The 17,714-nt window shown below is 51.5% G+C and overlaps 1 protein-coding gene across 1 annotated transcript; it reads right to left on the bottom strand.

Moving 5' to 3' along the window:
- Window positions 1–5,933: 5,933 nt before the first annotated feature.
- Window positions 5,934–7,731, bottom strand: LOC128837293 (probable G-protein coupled receptor 142). Its single transcript, XM_054028346.1, has one exon. It carries the CDS (start codon window positions 7,125–7,127, stop codon window positions 6,021–6,023), a length of 1,107 nt encoding a protein of 368 aa, XP_053884321.1. The 5' UTR covers window positions 7,128–7,731; the 3' UTR covers window positions 5,934–6,020.
- Between the last annotated feature and the right edge of the window lie 9,983 nt (window positions 7,732–17,714).

A 17,714-nucleotide genomic window follows, 5' to 3' on the forward strand; every position in this document is an offset into this window, starting at 1 on the left:
GCCCAGCATGGCCCCACAGACCCGGGAGCTGGGCTCGTCTGCCAGGCAAAGGCCACTCTGCTGTGATCGGGTCAGGGGCAATCAGAGCACGCCCTGGGATCCCGCAGATGTCCTTCCTCCTCACCCTGCCATACCCCCAGCTCCCCGGGCAGGGTAGAAAAGCTGGGAGGGAAGGGGCATGTCCCAGAGCCAAGCCCTCCCCCCAGCCAGGGGCCACGGGGTTGGAGAGATGGGCCCAGAGGGGCTCGGGAACAAGTGCCAGGCTGTGCCCACCAGGGTGCTTTGGTGGCGAACGGGAGCAGCGAGCCAGCTAAGGCCACTGCAGCCCAAGCGACTTTGTTCCAACCAAAACAAATAAAACCCAATCGCTTCTTGCACCGGCCCGGGATGGGAGCCTGGAATCTCACAAGAGGCTGACAGAGACAGGCAGCAGGGTGCTCCCCAGGCAAAGATCTCGCCCCAGGAGCACCTCCCTGCTCCTGCACCAGGGATAGATCCCAGGGGAATCTTGGAGAGAGCCTCCTGGGAAAGGGAACCAGAGAAGCCAGGGATCAGTCAGCAGCCCCAGTCCCTGCCCCATGTCCCAGGTGTGCAACACGGAGCACGGGACACAGCCTCGGCCACAGCCACCACAGGAAGGGGTGTGCTGGGCCTGTTACCAGGGGTATGTGCTGGGCATTCTTCCCCCGCCTGCAGAGCCCCCTCCCCCCGCCTGCTATGGCCCCTCAAAGCACAGACCCCCCCCGCCTGCTACACCTCCTCACTGCACAGCCCCCCCGCCTACTACACCTCATCTCACTGCACAGCCCCTCCCGCCTGCTACACTCCCTCACTGCACAGCCCCCTCTGCCACTGCACAGCCTCTCCTGCCTGCTACATCCCCTCACTGCACAGCCCCCTGCCCGTTACACCCCATCTCACTGCACAGCCCCTCCCGCCTGCTACACCCCCTCACTGTACAGCTCCTCCTGCCTCCTACACCCCATCTCACTGCACAGCCCCCTCTACCGTTCCGCAGCCCCCTTGTCTGCTACACCCCATCTCACTGCACAGCCCCCCTCTGCCCACTGCACACCCCATCCCGCTGAATTGCCCCTTGCCACTGCACACCCCACCCCTGCACAGCGGATCTCCCAGCTATTGGCTAGGCAGCAGCAGCAGATTCCTGGGTGGAGCTTTTGTCTGCACATCATTCCCGGGAACCCCGACCCCTCCCTTCCCCCCTTCTCTGTCCCCCCCCAGCACTCTGCTTGCCTCACCTCCCCCCTCTGCCCTTCCACCCCTCCCTTCATTCGCTCCCTTTCTCTCCCCTTCCTTGTCCCCGCTCCCCTCCCCGCCAGCCCCTAGCACTGTCTGGGTCTCACCAGCCTGCACTGGGCGTGGGAGCTGGCTGAGGGCTTTCATCCTCCCAGGAAATTGAGCTGCTGGCAGAGCAGCAAAGCAAACAGCTTTTCTCTCTCCCAGCTGCCAACATGTCTCTGCAGGGTTAGCCCTAACGGGAGCTGTGCCGCGGGGGAGCCGGGCACCCTGCCGCGCTGCTGGGGAGAACTTGGCTCCTCAGGCCTCAGCCCGTCCTCTGGATGCCCCTCTGCTGGTCTAGGCCCTTCAGCAGCAGAACGCCACAGGAGGAGGTGCAGAGAAAGAGCCAGGTGATGGAGGAGCTGAGTGAGGAAGGAGAATTGTTAGGCGCTAACTACACTGCGTAGGCTTGGCCGAAGGGCTGGGGGGAGGATGGCGACAAGCGGGTGACTGGCCCGGAGCAAAGGGCGGATGGAGGGCAGCCCGAGGGGAGAGCCAGGAGGCCTGGGGTGGAGCTCAGGAGAGGCGAACGGCTGCTGAATTCCAGGGTAGTTGCTGAATCTGGAATGTAGGGGAGCCCCAGCGGCGGGTACATTGAGTCATGGAGGCTGGGGCCAGCCCACAGGGCCCACTGGGATGGGCTAGGAACAAGGTTGGACAGTAGGGCATGGGCAGGGCCAGCCCTATCCCAGCCTGCTGAGGGATGGGGCCCAGCTCGGCAGCCTGTTGTCTACAGCACTCGGCCTTCCTGCCTGCTGCCCTGGCTCAGCATCACAGGGCAGGGCTGGAGCCTTGGACTGGGCAGGGAGCTGAAGCTCACAGGTGGCCTCCCAGCGCCGGCCTGGGCGGTGGTGTGACGTTGTGCAGTCTGTATGGTTTTATAAACATTTAATAAGTGAATATAATGTAACTGGGATATGCTTCGTGCAAAAGGTCTCTTGTAAGGTATCATTACAAAGCTTATTGTCTATCGAGTGTGATCATCCCATTTGTATAAATGTACCAGTCTTGTATCTGAAACTAGAAATATGAAATATAGCTCTGAGGGCCTATTGTAATTATGCAAAGTGTGGGCCATTAATGGTGATTTGGCATCTTGATGACTCCCATTAACTAGGACCATTGTCTGCAAATGGCTGTGCTTTACCTGTAAGTCTTCCTGTATACCTGTGTGCTGGCAAGTGGGTAATGAAGTCTTGCAGTGACATGTGATCATGTCACTTGAACTGGAATCCATCTTTAACCTGGTGTCTTTCCCTTGAGAAGGAGGGGGTGGGAACTCAGAGAGGGACAAAAGGATTCCCGCCTTATGCAAAAGTTGTATAAGGGGGTGGAAGCGAGGAGACAGCCATCATGAAGAATCCCCTAGCTATCACCTGAGCTACAACAAGAGTTGTACCAGGGGAAAGAATTGTGCCCAGGCCTGGAAAGTGTCCAGTCTGAGGAAAAAACTTACTGAAGCATCTCTGAGGGTGAGATTATCTGTATTTAGTTTGATTAGACATATATTTGTGCATTTTATGTTATTTTGCTTGGTGACTTACTTTGTTCTAGCTGTTTCTACTTGGAACCACTTAAATCCTACTTTCTGTATTTAATAAAATCACTTTTACTTATTAATTAACTCAGAGTATGTATTAATACCTGGGGGAGCAAACAACTGTGCATCTCTCTCTATCAGTGTTATAGAGGGCGAACAATTTATAAGTTTACCCTGCATTCGCTTTATACAGGGTAAAATGGATTTATTTGGGTTTAGACCCCATTGGGGGTTGGGCATCTGAGTGCTAAAGACCAGCACACTTCTGTGAGCTGTTTTCGGGTAAACCTGCAGCTTTGGGGCAAGTAATTCAGACCCTGGGTCTGTGTTGGAGCAGACGGGAGTGTCTGGCTCAGCAAGACAGGGTGCTGGGGCCCCAAGCTGGCAGGGAAAACAGGAGCAGAGGTAGTCTTGGCACATCAGTTGGCAGCTCCCAGGAGGGTTTCTGTGATCCAACCCGTCACAGTTGGCACCAGATAAAGTTGCACGTCCTGTTCCTGCTGCTGCCCGGCTGCTCTGCCCTCGTTCAAAGCTGCTGGGCAAACACCGGCTTTTTCCTACAGTTACGTAAATAAACATGAGCCCGATTCACCAGTCACTGAACCTAGGTCGACTCCAGCTCACTAGAGCCTCGTGGTCCCGCAAGGAACATTCCTTTATGTAAATGTTACATGAAATCTGATGGGCAGCTGGACAGAGAAATGGGTGAGAAAAGCCAGGGAGCGGAGCACAAGGGATGCAGCAGCTAGCCTTGGCTAGAGAACTTAGCCTTGTCTCTGAACCTAAAGTTGGGCTCATTATCCGAGCACCATCGTCTCCACACGCTGGAGCCAGGCCAGGTGACAGTTCGCAGGGCAGGTGGCTGCTTCGGTAGGAACAGACATGGAAATGGGTTCTGAACGAAACCAGATCAGATCTTTTACTCCAACCAGCGGCTGAGTCTCTTTGCTGCTTCACCTCACACACTCCTGGGACTCAGCCAGCCCAAGGAGCCACACACTGCGCGCCTGCTGCTGCCGCCGCCCCCCTGGTCGTTCTGGCCCAGGCAGACTCGGAAAGGAGCAACTGTCTCATGAGCAAATCAGACCTTGCAGAGTGGCCAGGCTGCTGCCGCCGAAGGAGCCCATGGATCGCTCTCGGAGTAAGGCAGCGAGCACTGAGGAAGGGGGCTCTAGGGATGACTCCAAACAAAGACGTGAGAACTGTCACCTCTGTGGGAAAATCTGCAGCGTCAGCATCTAATTCAGTATTTACGTACATGCTACCAAAATCACCCTCCAGTACAGCGCTTAACGCCCCAGAACACAGCCCAGCAACCGCCGCTAGACTCAGCTGGGAAAGAGCTCTGCTTCAGACCTGGCACGATAGGAACGACAGCTGATGGTAGCAGCAGCAGGTAGGCACCCACTACACACTGGGAATATGCCCACGAGAGGCAATACCCATAGCAATATGGTAAATCTCATAGAATCACAGGACTGGAAGGGACCTCGAGAGGTCATCTAGTCCAGTTGCCTGCACTCATGACAGGACTAAGTATTATCTAGCCCATCCCTGACAGGTGTTTGTCCAACCTGCTCTTAAAAATCAGAGATACAGAAGAAGATATGCTCAGCTGGCTGCAGGGGCGGCTCTGTGTTTTTTGCCGCCCCAAGCACAGCAGTCAGGCGGCCGCCGGTGGCGGTCACGCAGATTCGGCGGGGTTTCTGTGAGTCATCTGCCGGTCCCGTGGCTTCAGCCTACCTGCTGCCGAAACCGCGGGACCGGTGGACCTCCCCCAGGCATGCCGCCGAAGGCCACCTGACTGCCACCCTCACATCGACCAGCAGGCCGCCCCCCATGGCTTGCTTCCCTAGGCACGCGCTTGCTGCGCTGGTGCCTGGAGCCGCCCCTGGCTGGCTGCGAAGGGAATACAGTAGAACTCCGTTTATCCGACCCTCCATTATCCAACCACTCTCCGTATTAACCGAACAACCAGCTCCAGAAGTGGGCGAGCTCTCCTGTGGCCACGAGATGGCGCTGCAGCCTCACACTTTCCCCATTCTCTGGATTATCCAAATTTTTTATTATCCGATCCGGTTCCGGTCCCTATTAGATCGGACGACAAGCTCTCTCTTAAGATGGAGTCCGAGAACCCTCTGCACAACATGAAACCTATATTTTTTACTTCACTTAGGCCTGATCTATAGACAGATTTTGAATTGATACAACTATGTCAATTAGGGATGTGATTTAAAAAAAAAAATAGTTACACTGATACAAGCCCTAGTTCTATTGGGATACAGCTGATGTATCAGTGTAGCTTATTCTCCGTCCCCTGCCTCCGATTTTTCCTCAGCTCCCTGAGCATGTCCAGAACTGGGAGAATGTTAGCTGGCTGGCAATGGCTTGCATTGAAACGTCCAGTGTGCAAACATGAAAACACAGTCTAAGTTTTGCTGGATAGAAAATTTCCAACAAAGTTTTGCTGGAACATACCAATGCATTGAACCAAAAATGTTTTTCAGAAACATCTTAGGTTTGATTAACTTTCCTGGCAGGCTGCTGGAGACCATGATCCAGGGCAGCACTGCCATGCCAGGGCTTCCAGGATCCCTGCTGCGGACCTGGGAGCCTGAAAGCTCTGGGCTCTGGCAGCCGCTGCCTGAAACTGACAAGAATCGAGTCAGTTTCACTCAGCCGCTGCTGGGGTCCCAAGGAGCAGATTGTGTGTCCTTGTTTCTTTCAGAATTTCTGAGTTGTGGGAAATTTCAAAAAATTTGGTTTTGCTCCCATTCAGAAGGAAACAAATTCTAAAATACGGAAATTTCCCACAAACTAGAAATCCTGAATTTTGGCCAGCTCTAATCCTAAGCCCCTATAACATTGACACATCACAGCCAGTTTTCCTCCGAGCGCTGAAAGAGTCACTCGGAGGGGCTGGGATACCCATGTGCTATTTCACATCCGAACTACCAACCCTCCATGCCAATCGATGACAAAGCTAGAATGTATGGCCTGGTATCGATCTGCTGAAGATGTTAATTTGAACTACATTATTTTACATACATAATGCTAGGTCCATTTCTCTTATCCTCACTCCTGGCTGGGGTAAGGCAAGTCCTCTCATTAAACACAGGGAGGTATACCTGCCTCTGGGAAGACATGCAGCGGGACAGCTCCGTGTATGCGCACACATGCATTATATCTGGAAGATGGCTGATGGGTGCGTTCTCTGTGCTTTCCAGGGAAAGAGAAGAGCCTTGAGGCAATGGACTAGCTCCCTGCGGAAGGCAGTCTGGGTGCAGGCATAGAGATACATGTTCACAGCTGAGTTGGTCAGTTCCAGCATAGTACCAAAGTCCACCGCAATGTTAATGACCTTGGAGTAATCTTGTCTCTCTATGTCGTAATGGCAGGTCCTGAGAATAATCTGCGTGACGAACCTGGTGGCGCCCAGATAAGCGAACATCATCGAGACAGTCACAAGGAGGAGGATAGATTTCTTCTTCTGGTACCTGAATTGGGTCCCAGAGTTCATTCGGTGGAGCCCTCGGGCCATCACACAGTGCACTTTGTTGCTGAGGACGATCTGCCTGAGGGTCAGGCTGTTCAAGGTGAAGATGATGATATAAGGGACAATGTTGACCAGTGAGGTCTGAAACCAAACCAGCCCCTCAACGTAGGAGTTGGGAAGGTCAGGATTAAACTTGCAGATCGCCCGCCCCGTCCCATTCACCCTTTCTGATCTGTTGGACCAATAATACGGGATAGCCACTAGGTAGCCGCAGATGTGAACTAAGGCGATCGTGTAGAGCGTGCGTCTCGGGGAGCACAGCTTTGCCTTCAGCTTGAAGGTGTTGATGGCTATGAAGCGCTCGACGGTGAAGGAGACCACCAGCCAGACGGAGGCATTGACCGCACCATAATTGAAGACATCCCGGAGGGTGCACCAGGGGTCCCGGTACCAGAACGGCTCCGTGCTGTAGCATTTCAGGATCATCTCAACGAGAACTATGAGAACGAGAACCACAGTGTCGGCCAGGGACATCGCCATCAGGTGGTAGCGGCTGGAGGCGGAGATCAAGCAGTCCCTTCGCCAGAAGATCACGAAGGTCATGATGTTTGCTGAAAGAGACATTTCCGCAGCTGTTTGAGTTGTAAGCAACCACGTCTTCCCCCCCACTCTGCTGTGGCTGAGCTGTAGGGCCAACAGGAGAACAGCACAGCACATCCCTATGCTGTGACCCAAGACCCCCTCAATGCCAATTGGCAAGGGGGTTACAGGAATGTCCCGATTCCGGTGCATACATCCTGGTTCACCACAGTGTCATGGAAGGGCTTAAATGAAAGCCAGGGTTGCCCTAGTCATTAATATCACTGTGAAATGTGTGTATAGATGCTACATAAGGGGTTATGTACGTCGGCTGCAAATATTTTCATAGAGTCTTTATTAAGGCACAAGTCACCAACAGAGGTGAAGAATCAGATTTTCAGTCAGACAAGAGATGTTTATTCACCAGTCTCTCTGTTGGGATGTAAATTAAACACTGTAAACTAACACAAAGGATACTCAGGAAGTCAACAAAGAGATGTGACGTCACCAGGGATACAGCACACAGGCTAACAAGCTGTGGCTTGTTTTACCTATCTCAGAGCACAGGCAATCAAATTGGGATGTAAGCAGAAGGCAAAGAAGACACCCAGTGACCCTGCATCTAGGAAGTAAACGGACAGCGCATTTACATTCATGAAAACAGGATCTCAGCCAAGCTGGGCTGAAAAACTGCAGAAGCTGTTGGATGAGAAATTTCTTTAGACAGGAGGTTAACTTGTTAGTTAAGTTGAGTCTCTAGAAAGCATGTTATGATTTTGTTTGATATGTAATCATTTGTTTCCAAGATCCTCACTCACTGTCACTTGAATGTTGAATCTTTGATCAGAAACTTATTCTTGTTCTCACTAGAAATAGATCTAAACGCGGTGGGATTAAGCAAAGGGCTGGACCAGAGCTGAATCTAATCAGCAAGGAGCCTGGACGCTCTGCAAACCCCAGCTTCTGAGCTGGCGGCCCTGGGAGCCAGCTGGCCCAGGAATCTGGAAGCCCTGGAGCCACAGACCCTGCAAGCCATGGTGGGACAGCAGACCTGGTATTTCCCTGAGTAGCCAGTGGCAGGGGCTGGACATCACAGGGGAATGCTTCAAAGGGGCTTGGGGACTGAGCTGCATCTCTTGTTAACTTGCAAGGCAAAGCCAGGCCTGGTACAGCCCAGAGGAGAGTGCTGGAGTGTCTGACAGGCTGGTGGTGTCAGGGAGCTGTCACCCAGCTAAGCGCAAGAGTCCCTCACGCTACAGGCTGAGGATACCAACATGACTGACAGTCCTGGGTACCCTGAGAACCATCACATATGTGCTGAATCAAGCTGACAGCTTTTACTCTGCAATACTACCAGCCAGGCGGGGTCCCAAAACCCTTCACGCCTCATTTACACAGGGAAATTGACTGGCATAGCCAAAGCAGAGTAAGCTCTTCTTCACCCCTCTTCTGGAATAGCTGCCCATGTGGGCAGCTAGCTATTGCAGAACACCATGATTTTGGTCAGTTTGCACATGTAGACATGCCCTGAGCCAAACAGGCCCAAGGGAGGGTGCTGCTGTTTGACTGGAGAGAGATTTCTGCATGGCTGTTTTACAGGTGACCTGCAAATTAGAAACCCATGTCTTAGCTTCATCCATAAAGAAGCAAAAGAGGGAAGGAGAGAGGCTGCTTGTTGATGCATTAGAAATTCAGGTTTTTGTCCACGCTGGAACTCCATAGGCAAATGGAAAACTGACGAGATGATGACATCACAAGAGATAGGAGAAAGCAAGCTGAGTAACAGAGGGGAAGGGATTTTTAGCCAGACAGGGTGTTGTTATGGTTAACACTTATTCAACTTTGGGGAGAGGGATAGCTCAGTGGTTTGAGCATTGGCCTGCTAAACCGAGGGTTGTGAGTTCAATCCTTGAGGGGGCCACTTAGGGATCTAGGGCAAAATTTGTACTTGGTCCTGCTAGTGAAGGCAGGGGGCTGGACTCAATGACCTTTCAAGGTTCCTTCCAGTTCTAGGAGATAGGATATCTCCATTAATTTATTTATTTATAACTCCAATGCCTAACAAACATGTAGGAAAAGACAGTATATGTTAAAGATTCACCACCACCTGCATTTAAATTGTAAGAAAGCACTCAATATACAGCAAAGATCCCACAAAGAAGTCCTCTAACAAAACCGAGGAAGTAACATTCTTGATATTTTAAAGGGCTTGTCTACCCGGGGGAAATTGAGCAGCATAACTATTCTATGAGTTAGCTGTTAGTTACTGTGGAATAACTATGCCGGTCAAGTTCTCACACAGATAGACAAGATCTAATATTTTTAAAAAATTCCTTTTCCTTATAAAAATTTAAAAGTTTATCTATAATAAAGAAGCAAAAAGAGACAAACCCAGATTAAAAATCCTTTTCAGGTCACATTTAGCAGGGCAGCCGCCTCTCTCTCTACATCATATAATTCAAAAAGAGACAGAGGATGACTCCAATGAAGCTAGGATTTCAATGGGACTTTTGCCATTGACTTCAACGGAGCCAAGATTTCACCCCAGACATTTTAAGTTATTATTAAAAATTGAGGATGGTGCAAAAAACGTTTGCAGCAAAAGAAATCAAGAGGTTCATGTTTCATTTGTGCCCCCATCTGTTCTCCTGTTCCCTGAGCACCTTTATCTCCTGTTGCACTTAGAAACCCAGGGTTCAGTGTGGAACATGCTCAGAAGTGATCTTCCATTTTATAGCTAGAGCTAGAAAAATCCACCCCCCAACATTCAAAGTTGTTTCCCCAGGTTTGAAATAGCGTCTCCAGGTGTCCACATTTCAAAAAGGAAGTTGAAACACTGGAAAGGGCTTAGAAAAAAGCTACTGGAATTAACTTAGGTCTGGAAAACCTGCCTTACAGTAGAGATTTCAGAAGCACAGTCTATTTAGGGTAGCAGAGGGAAGATTAAGAAACCACTTGATCAGGGTCTACAGGTACCTATACATGAAAATGATTTCTGATAGTAGAGAGCTCTTTAACCTAGCAGACAAAGGCATGACAAAAATCCAGTGGCTGGAAGTTGAAGCTAGACAAATAGAGACTGAATATAAGACACACCTTTTTGACAGTGAGGGTAACTCACCTAGGGACTTGGTGGATTCTCCATCACTAGAAGTCTTTAAGTCAAGACTGGGTGTGTCTCTCTAAAGCCCTGCTCCAGGGCAACCGGAAGCTATGAGATGGATGCGGGATCACAATTCTTCCTTTCAGCCTTAAAATGTATGAAGATTACTATCCAGTCACACCCCTCCTGCCCCGCATACTCACATGGGATCCCAATTATGGCCAGAAGCGGGTAAAACACTTTCTGCAGCGTTATCATCCAATGATCCTGAGTCATTATAGAGGACAGCTCTGGTTTCCCAAGGTCTCAAACAACTGCTAACTAGTTCGCCAGCTCCAGGACAAGGAGCAGGTCGTCTGTCACAGTTTTGTTCTCAGCTTATCTTTCTAATAAGCCCTCTTTAAACAAAATTACTGTCTTTTAATTTACTGCTGCGGCTAGAAACCCCATGTTAATGATTACCTGGCTGGAGAAAGAAAGGGGAACATGAAGAGGCAGATGGAACTGTTAGATCAGTACAAATTAAACAGGACCCATTACAGAGCCAGGCACATGGGCAGCGAGCACAGCCACCCCCGACCTGCCACTGGATGCCTGGGCCATGGTGGCCCCACCTGTACTTCGCCTCTTCCCGTCCCTGCTCTGCCCCTTCCCCAAGGCCCTCATCGGGCCCAGCTGCCTGGCTGAATCCCTCCTCTCCTCCACTCCACCACCCCTCTCCAGCGGTCCCCTCCGCTCCCACATCCCACCTTTCCTTCACCCCCTCTCCCCTGCAAGCCCCACCACCACCTGCCACTCACCACTCACTGTGTCCCTGTGGAGGGGGTGGAGGAGAGGCGGGACATGGAGACCACGAGCAGCGGGGGCTTTGGGGGAAGGGGTTTGTGGAGGAGAGATGCGGGGAGCAGTGGGGTTCTTGCAGGGGAGTGGGGGAGGGACACAGCAAGCGGTGAGGGCCTCACAGGGGTGGGAGGGGGAAGAGGAGGAATGCAGCAAGCAGTGAAGGGGGGCATGAGCGGTGGCGGGGTCTGGGGCCGAGTGCAGGCATGGCTGCAGGCGGAAGGAGGGACAGGGAGCTGGCCTCCCCCAGGGGAAGCTTCACCAGCCGCCCATGGCCAGGAATAAGTAACAGTTGGGGTCCAAAGCCATATAGAAACTTCTCTCTCGAACAGCAGCAGAGCAGGAAGTAGGTCAGCCATTCAGCTGGTTTTAGATGCTTTGTACCCTGGCTGGTACTGAGACAAAACTGGATGTGGTCTTGGCCGGTACCAGCCAGGGGACGCCGATTTGAAGAGTGCATCACTCCACTCCCGCCAGCGGGACCTGGCATGTGCCGTGCATGAAGGCATGCTGGCAGGGGCGGAGCAGGGTGCACTTCAAAATGGCGTCCTGATGCAGCAAACCCACTTGCCGGGAGGGGCAGGGTCACGCTGGCAGGGGTGGCCAGTATTCTGGGAATGCGGGAGTGGCCCCCCTAGCAGGCAGTATGGCCTTGTGCTTGAGAACTAGGGTGGGAGACCTGGCCCTTCATGTCTTGGCCAAAGGCATTTAGGCACCTAGTGGGATTTTCAAAACTGCCTCTGCAGGTCACATGCCTAACTCCAATTGAGTGCAGAAGGGATTTAGGCACCTAACCTGCTTAGTTATATGTCACCTCAATGCCTCTGAACAGGTGGCCCTTTGTCTCTCCATCCGTAAAACAGGCTCAGTGGTGCTTCCTTCCTCCACCCACCCATTATCTGCATGTGGTCTTGGGGCAGAAATCACCTCTTTTCCCATGTTCATAGCATGCCGGCACAATGCTGCTATTGTAATATTAACTCCAGCTCCTGCTGTCATATTAACAGCAAAGTTGGGAAGGGGCGTCGTGGGCCTGGGGAGAGATGGACACCGCAGCTCATACCCTAAATGGCTGTAGGCCTGGGATTCTTACTGATCCAGCCCACCTGCCGGAGGGGAGCAACTCCTAGGCATATCTTCAGGTTTTCTTCCTCCCACCATTACAGGATTTTCAGGCAGGCAGCGGGGGACAGAGAAATGGAAAAGGGAGTTATACCACTAACACTTTGTTTACTAGGAGTGCCAGGCACTGTATGCACTCAGAGGACAGCCCCTGCCCGAGTGCTCACAATCCAAGACACCAGTTCTGCTCCAACAAGCTGTTCAGTGCAAGCTTGTCTAGTGCGCCTTCTCCCCATCAGCCTGTTCTCTGGCATGCACTGACCTCTGCAGGCCAGCACCGTTACTGCCGTTGGGATCTCAAAGCCATTCAGCTCTGACGCATGGGGTAATCTGTATCCCCCAGAAGGGCAGGAAGGGCAACGTCTCTCCAGTCCTAGCACCGAAGGAATCTACTGCAGCAGCAAATAGTTAAGGGTCGCCGAACAAATGCACTAAGTGTTCTATGAGAAAGCACCAGAAGAGGGAGGAAGAAGCTCCAGGACTGACTCCCTTGTGAGCACATTACACTGATATTTGGGGGGTTTCTTGGCCTATAAACCAATTCCATTCATTTTGAGACCCAGACGAGGGCCACTTCGAGCAAGGAAAGGGGGCTTGGGGACCCATAGGCAGGTTACTGCCCCCTGTAGAGGATCCACGTATTCCCTGGCACAGGGACTCTTGTACCTTCCCTCTACTGTCGGTGCATACAGGGGAAGAGATGGACAACTGCTTTTTCCCCTCTAGCAGCTGGGTAAACCCTTCCACCTCTTCTGCTTCATTCCTCTGAGTGCAAGGGGAGCAGGACGGAGTGAGGGCTGCACAAGGCCTTGTGAGTGGAACACTGGTGGGCCCAGTGTCCCTGCAGCCCCCGATGGGATGCAGCTGCGTGGTCCATTCTTCTCATTGTACATCAAGATCTTTTACACATCTTCCTCTGCCTCATGCTGCTGATGGGCGCTCGCCTGCCACTAGGGCAGTAGTTGGCATCTCATGTGACTTGGCCGCTACATGATCCCATTGTGGGTGGATGAGTGCAGAGGAGAACAGAGCCCAAAATGCTGCTGCCTGGCTGTAGCTGCCAGGGGAGGTTTAGTGTCCCCCTAATGCAGTCCTGGCTGGTGGAGGGGGTAGGCTGGACTCCACACTCTACCCCCTGCTGTTCAACCCTTGCGCTTCAGCTGCTCTAGTTTTTAAGCTGTACACACTGCTGCTAATTCTGTGCCCTTCACAACCCGTATCCACTATCCCCGTGAGAGGCTACGCAAGCTGGGAACTGAACCTAGAACTCCATTGCAGAGTCACATCTCAGCCCCGCTGTTGCTCCCAAAGAACCTGTCACATCCAAGGACTCGGCTATGCGCACACATTGAAACTATGGGCGATCCATTACGTCTTCCTCTGGTAACCGGTCCGAAGGACAATAGGCGCTGGACTGGCCACTGCTCACCCCTGCACCTCTTCCCAGCACAGCAGTCACACGACAATGATACTGGTTTTTCGTTTTAGTGAGAAAAAGGAAACATACCCATTTTAGGTCAACCCCAAATTAATTGTGTGAGAGATTTTTTTGGTTGAACAACTGAAGCAAAAAATAAAAAAAATAAATTATCCGCTCAGCTCTAAATAAACCCTCTTCAACTACCCAGCAGCGCACTGCAGTTTTGCAACCTACTTCCATTTTTCTTGCAACGGGAGCTAGTCCATAAAACTCGTGTGCAACAGACACCAGCCGCTGTTAGATGGAGATGCATCTCCAACTAACGAGAGCGCTTTCTATTTCGAGTGCAGAGCTTCAGTCAGCAGGAAACATCTCCTCAATCAGCATGCACCGAGGGCTCTTTATATCTGGAAAGCTGCCATTTGTACCCTGCTAGACCAGCACCAGCTCCCAGGGGATACAGTAAAGAGCTGACAGCTAATAGCCTTTCAGTGAGTAACATCCTGGACAAGTCTCATGTCTTTGGGGAGCATTAAAAAAGGAACAGGAAGTATTATCCAGAGAGCTCACAGAATGATAAAACAGAAACACTCCCCTTAGGAGAGGGCACAGGGCGAGTTAGACATGTAGCTTGGCAGGATTCAATTTAAATTTTTAATCACTGGTAAACATCAGTTTCACTGACCTACAGAAATTGATTAAAAGCTTTCCATTAATAACAGCTGGCAAGCGTTGTCTGCCCCGCACGTAGCACCTGTAGTGAGCTGCTGTCACTAGACCTGGGGCTGCACGGGGAGCCCTCCGCAGCTCCACTGTCGTGCTCCACTCACTCACCCACTGACTGGGAGCATGATGGCCACCCCTGGGCGGGAACCATTCAGCAGCAGTTGGCCTCCCTCTCAGCTGGAGGCTCCTCCTTGTGGCCCTGAGCGGGTGTCTCTGCTCCACCAGGCGAGGACCGCAGTCTCCCTTCCACTCTGCGACTGAGTATCTTGGGCCCCTTGGTCGGGCAGGGAGCCCCCTGCAGCCCTGCTGTGGGGACTGCCCTAATTCAACTCCCCATTAATTTCCCATGACTGAAAATTAAATAGTTAAAAACCGAGAGAAAAAAAGCTTAAATCTATATTAATTGCCAACATTTAAAAAAAAAAAATCCAATTCTGCCAAGCCTAGATGCTATTTGATGACGGGTCAGAGTGAGGCTCCATTGTCACAGTTACTAGCCTTCTGACTGTTGTTCTTTGAGATGTGATGCACATGTGCATTCCACTCTCCGTGTGCAGGTGCCCTGCGTACACTCGTTGGAAATTTTCCCTCAGGGGTACCTGCCGGGGCAGCTCAAGTGTCCTCTGCCATGGCACACCACCGTGTGCCAGTCTAAAGGGCCCCACTGGCCCAGAGCTCTGTCAGTTCCTTCTTGCTGGACAACTCCAAAACAAAGGAGGGCGGGTCGTAGAAGGAACATGTGCAACACACCTCATAGAACAACCGTTATGGGAGGCTAGTAACTTTTTTTTTCTTCTTTAAGTGATTTCACATGTGCATTCCACTCGGTGTCTCTCAAGTCACAAAGCAGTGAAAGGATTGGAGTCTCTGTGCACACAGGCTCACACTTCGACACGTAAGTAGGCCTGACAGAGGGCTTTCTATTATTTAACAAGACATCCTGAACTTGAGCCGAGCAAGACTCCTCTCTAGGATTTAGCCAGGGAGCCTCCAGGCTGTTAAACAAAGAACCCGCAGGTTTGGATGGAGCAGCTGACCAGGAACCTGTGAAATTACACGTGGGTCCAAAGGAAGCAATATCAGAGACTCCATTGACAGATCCAGCAGAATGGAGAACCAGTGCTGCCAAGGCCATGCTGGGCCGAGGCATGGTCCCGTTTGAGCTTTGCCAACACTCGATGCAGGACTGGAATTGGAGGAAAAGTGTAGCAGAGCTTATTCGACCAGGTTAGCAGGAAAGCGTCCATGATGGAACCTGGACTGTGACCTTGTAGGGAACAAAACTGGTGGCATTTCTCGGTGAGCTCTGGAGCGGGTGAGATGCCTCCTGAAGAAACTACCAGTCAGGAGAGGAAGAGCACGAAGCCAGCACAGGTTGCAGCTGCCCCTTCTCCGTTAGCTGTCCAGCAGGCGGCTCCTGCTCAATACTGGAATCAGGAACGGGTAGTGCCTGGCGAATAGTCTCCCCACACCTCTCTGATGACACAGAGCAGGAACGTCTTGTGCAGGAGCGAGAAACAGGGGGGAACCCTATGGGTTCCAAAAGGGCCACTGGACCAGTGGCTGGCCCCAATGATGTACCCAGTCCCACTCCACCTGAAGGATCTTGAGGCAACCTGCATAGTAATTACCCAGGGGGGAGGAAGGGGAAGAGTAGCATGACTGGCTCCGATGCTGGGAATCATAGGCACCAATCTCCAATTCAGGAGGATGAGTCACCCTGTGCACAACAAGGGGGCAGCTCCTGAGGGTGTCGGAGAACAGCACCGAGTCGGCGAAGAGCGTAGAGCAGCCAACATCACAGGCTTCTCCTTCAACAGTACTGATGGGCATGAAGTCTAAAGCACAGGAGGTTGTCATAGTACCAACAACACCGGTGCCCCTCTGTCTGCTGGTACTGGGAACGCAGTATCCTGCACTGCCAGGGATACCAGCACCAGCAGGCTCAGCAGATCTCTCGCGGCTGCAAATGCCTTCAGTGTGGTTGGTATTGAGACAATCTCGGGTTGCTGCAGTACTGCAGATGTAGGTGCCACTTGGGGCCCTGGACTCAATGGTGCCTGCCTCAGTGCTGGAGTGAATGGTGCCCATCGTGGCGCCATCTGAGAAGAGGAGTGCGTGGATTTTGGATTCCACATGCTTATTAAATTTAGGTGTCAGTGATCTTCCTCCCACGGGGTGTCTAGAGACTCTTCTTAGGTACTGGAGAGGGTGAGCCGTGCTGGGTCTTAAGCAGCAGAGGAGGTGCACTCCTAACTGAAGCCCTTAGTGCTGAGTCAGGATGACTGGGTTTTTAAGGGAGTCTCAGGGCTGCATTCATAAGCAAAAAGTTCAGCCTGTCTTCAGCCTTTTTTAGCCCTTGGCTTAGAGTCTTTGCAATATTAGCAACGACCCCAAACACGTTAAGCAGCGTGAGGGTGGGTTGCTCGTGGGCATCGGCCTAGAAAAGAGATGCAGGGCATGAAGCCTGGTGACTGAGGCATCGCTCGATACTGAAAACTGGAAACCCCAGATCTGGGAACTAAAAAAGAAAAGTGCCACAGATAGTACCTAATAACTAACCTTAAGTAACTATAAAACTGGTTAACTATTTACAAGAAATTTACAATTAGCTGTACACAGAGTATCTGCTAAGGCAAGCCAAGCAATTCCAGCGACTGTCATGGATGGCAAGAAGGAACCAAATGGGGCTTTGGGGCTGCTGGGTCCTTTATACCAGCACACAGTGGGGTGTGAGAGCAAAGGGCTCTCAAGCTTCCCCAACGAGTACCACTGAGGGAAATGTTAATGTGTGCAGGGCGCATACACACCAAGAGCGGAATGCACATGTGCAATCAGTTGAAGAAAAACTACTGAGGTAAAGCTTAGAGCCACGACCATAGGAATGCAACTGGCCATCATGGTATATTTCATGAACTGACAGTTTCCACTACAAATGAACAGGGTAATTGTCCATCTAAGGTGGAACCAAAATACTGAGCAGAGCATTTTGGTTTGAAAACAACTTGCCCATTATCTTCTTAATATAGACACACAGGAGAGGTGAAAAGGGAACATTTGAGGTTTTTCCACAAATAAAATCTAATGGGGGATGCAATACAAGAGTGAATCTGGCACAGAAATGTGCTTGGGACAGATAAGCTATCTGTGGTGATTTAAGTGACTATTGTGAAGACAAACACCAGCACTGGTACAGCTACACAAGATGTACACCCGTTTGGACATTTACATGCTGGATTCAAGTTGGGAAGGGAAAATCTCCCCCCCCCCTTTTTTTTTTTTTAAACCTATCCCATTTGCTCTATCCCAGCAGCCTCCTTCAAGGACAGGCTGTTGCATTCACTGTGGATCACATACTTCTTGCCTCTACCCTGCACAATACAAGATTTGGTTTGAAACAGGACCGATAAGTTAACTGGGCTCACCTCCACTGATAAGCTGCAAAGCAGAACACCCGGTTTCCATCAGTAGTTACTTCAGGGTATCAACTCACCCTGCACTCAGCCCCAGTCACACTCCCTCATGCAGATGTACTCTGCACTGAGATTCAACTGCTCCTATGGTCTGCAGGGCCAAGGAAGCTATTATC

Source organism: Malaclemys terrapin, chromosome 4 (assembly GCF_027887155.1).
Source record: "Malaclemys terrapin pileata isolate rMalTer1 chromosome 4, rMalTer1.hap1, whole genome shotgun sequence".
In the NCBI taxonomy this organism is placed as follows: Eukaryota; Metazoa; Chordata; order Testudines; family Emydidae; genus Malaclemys; species Malaclemys terrapin.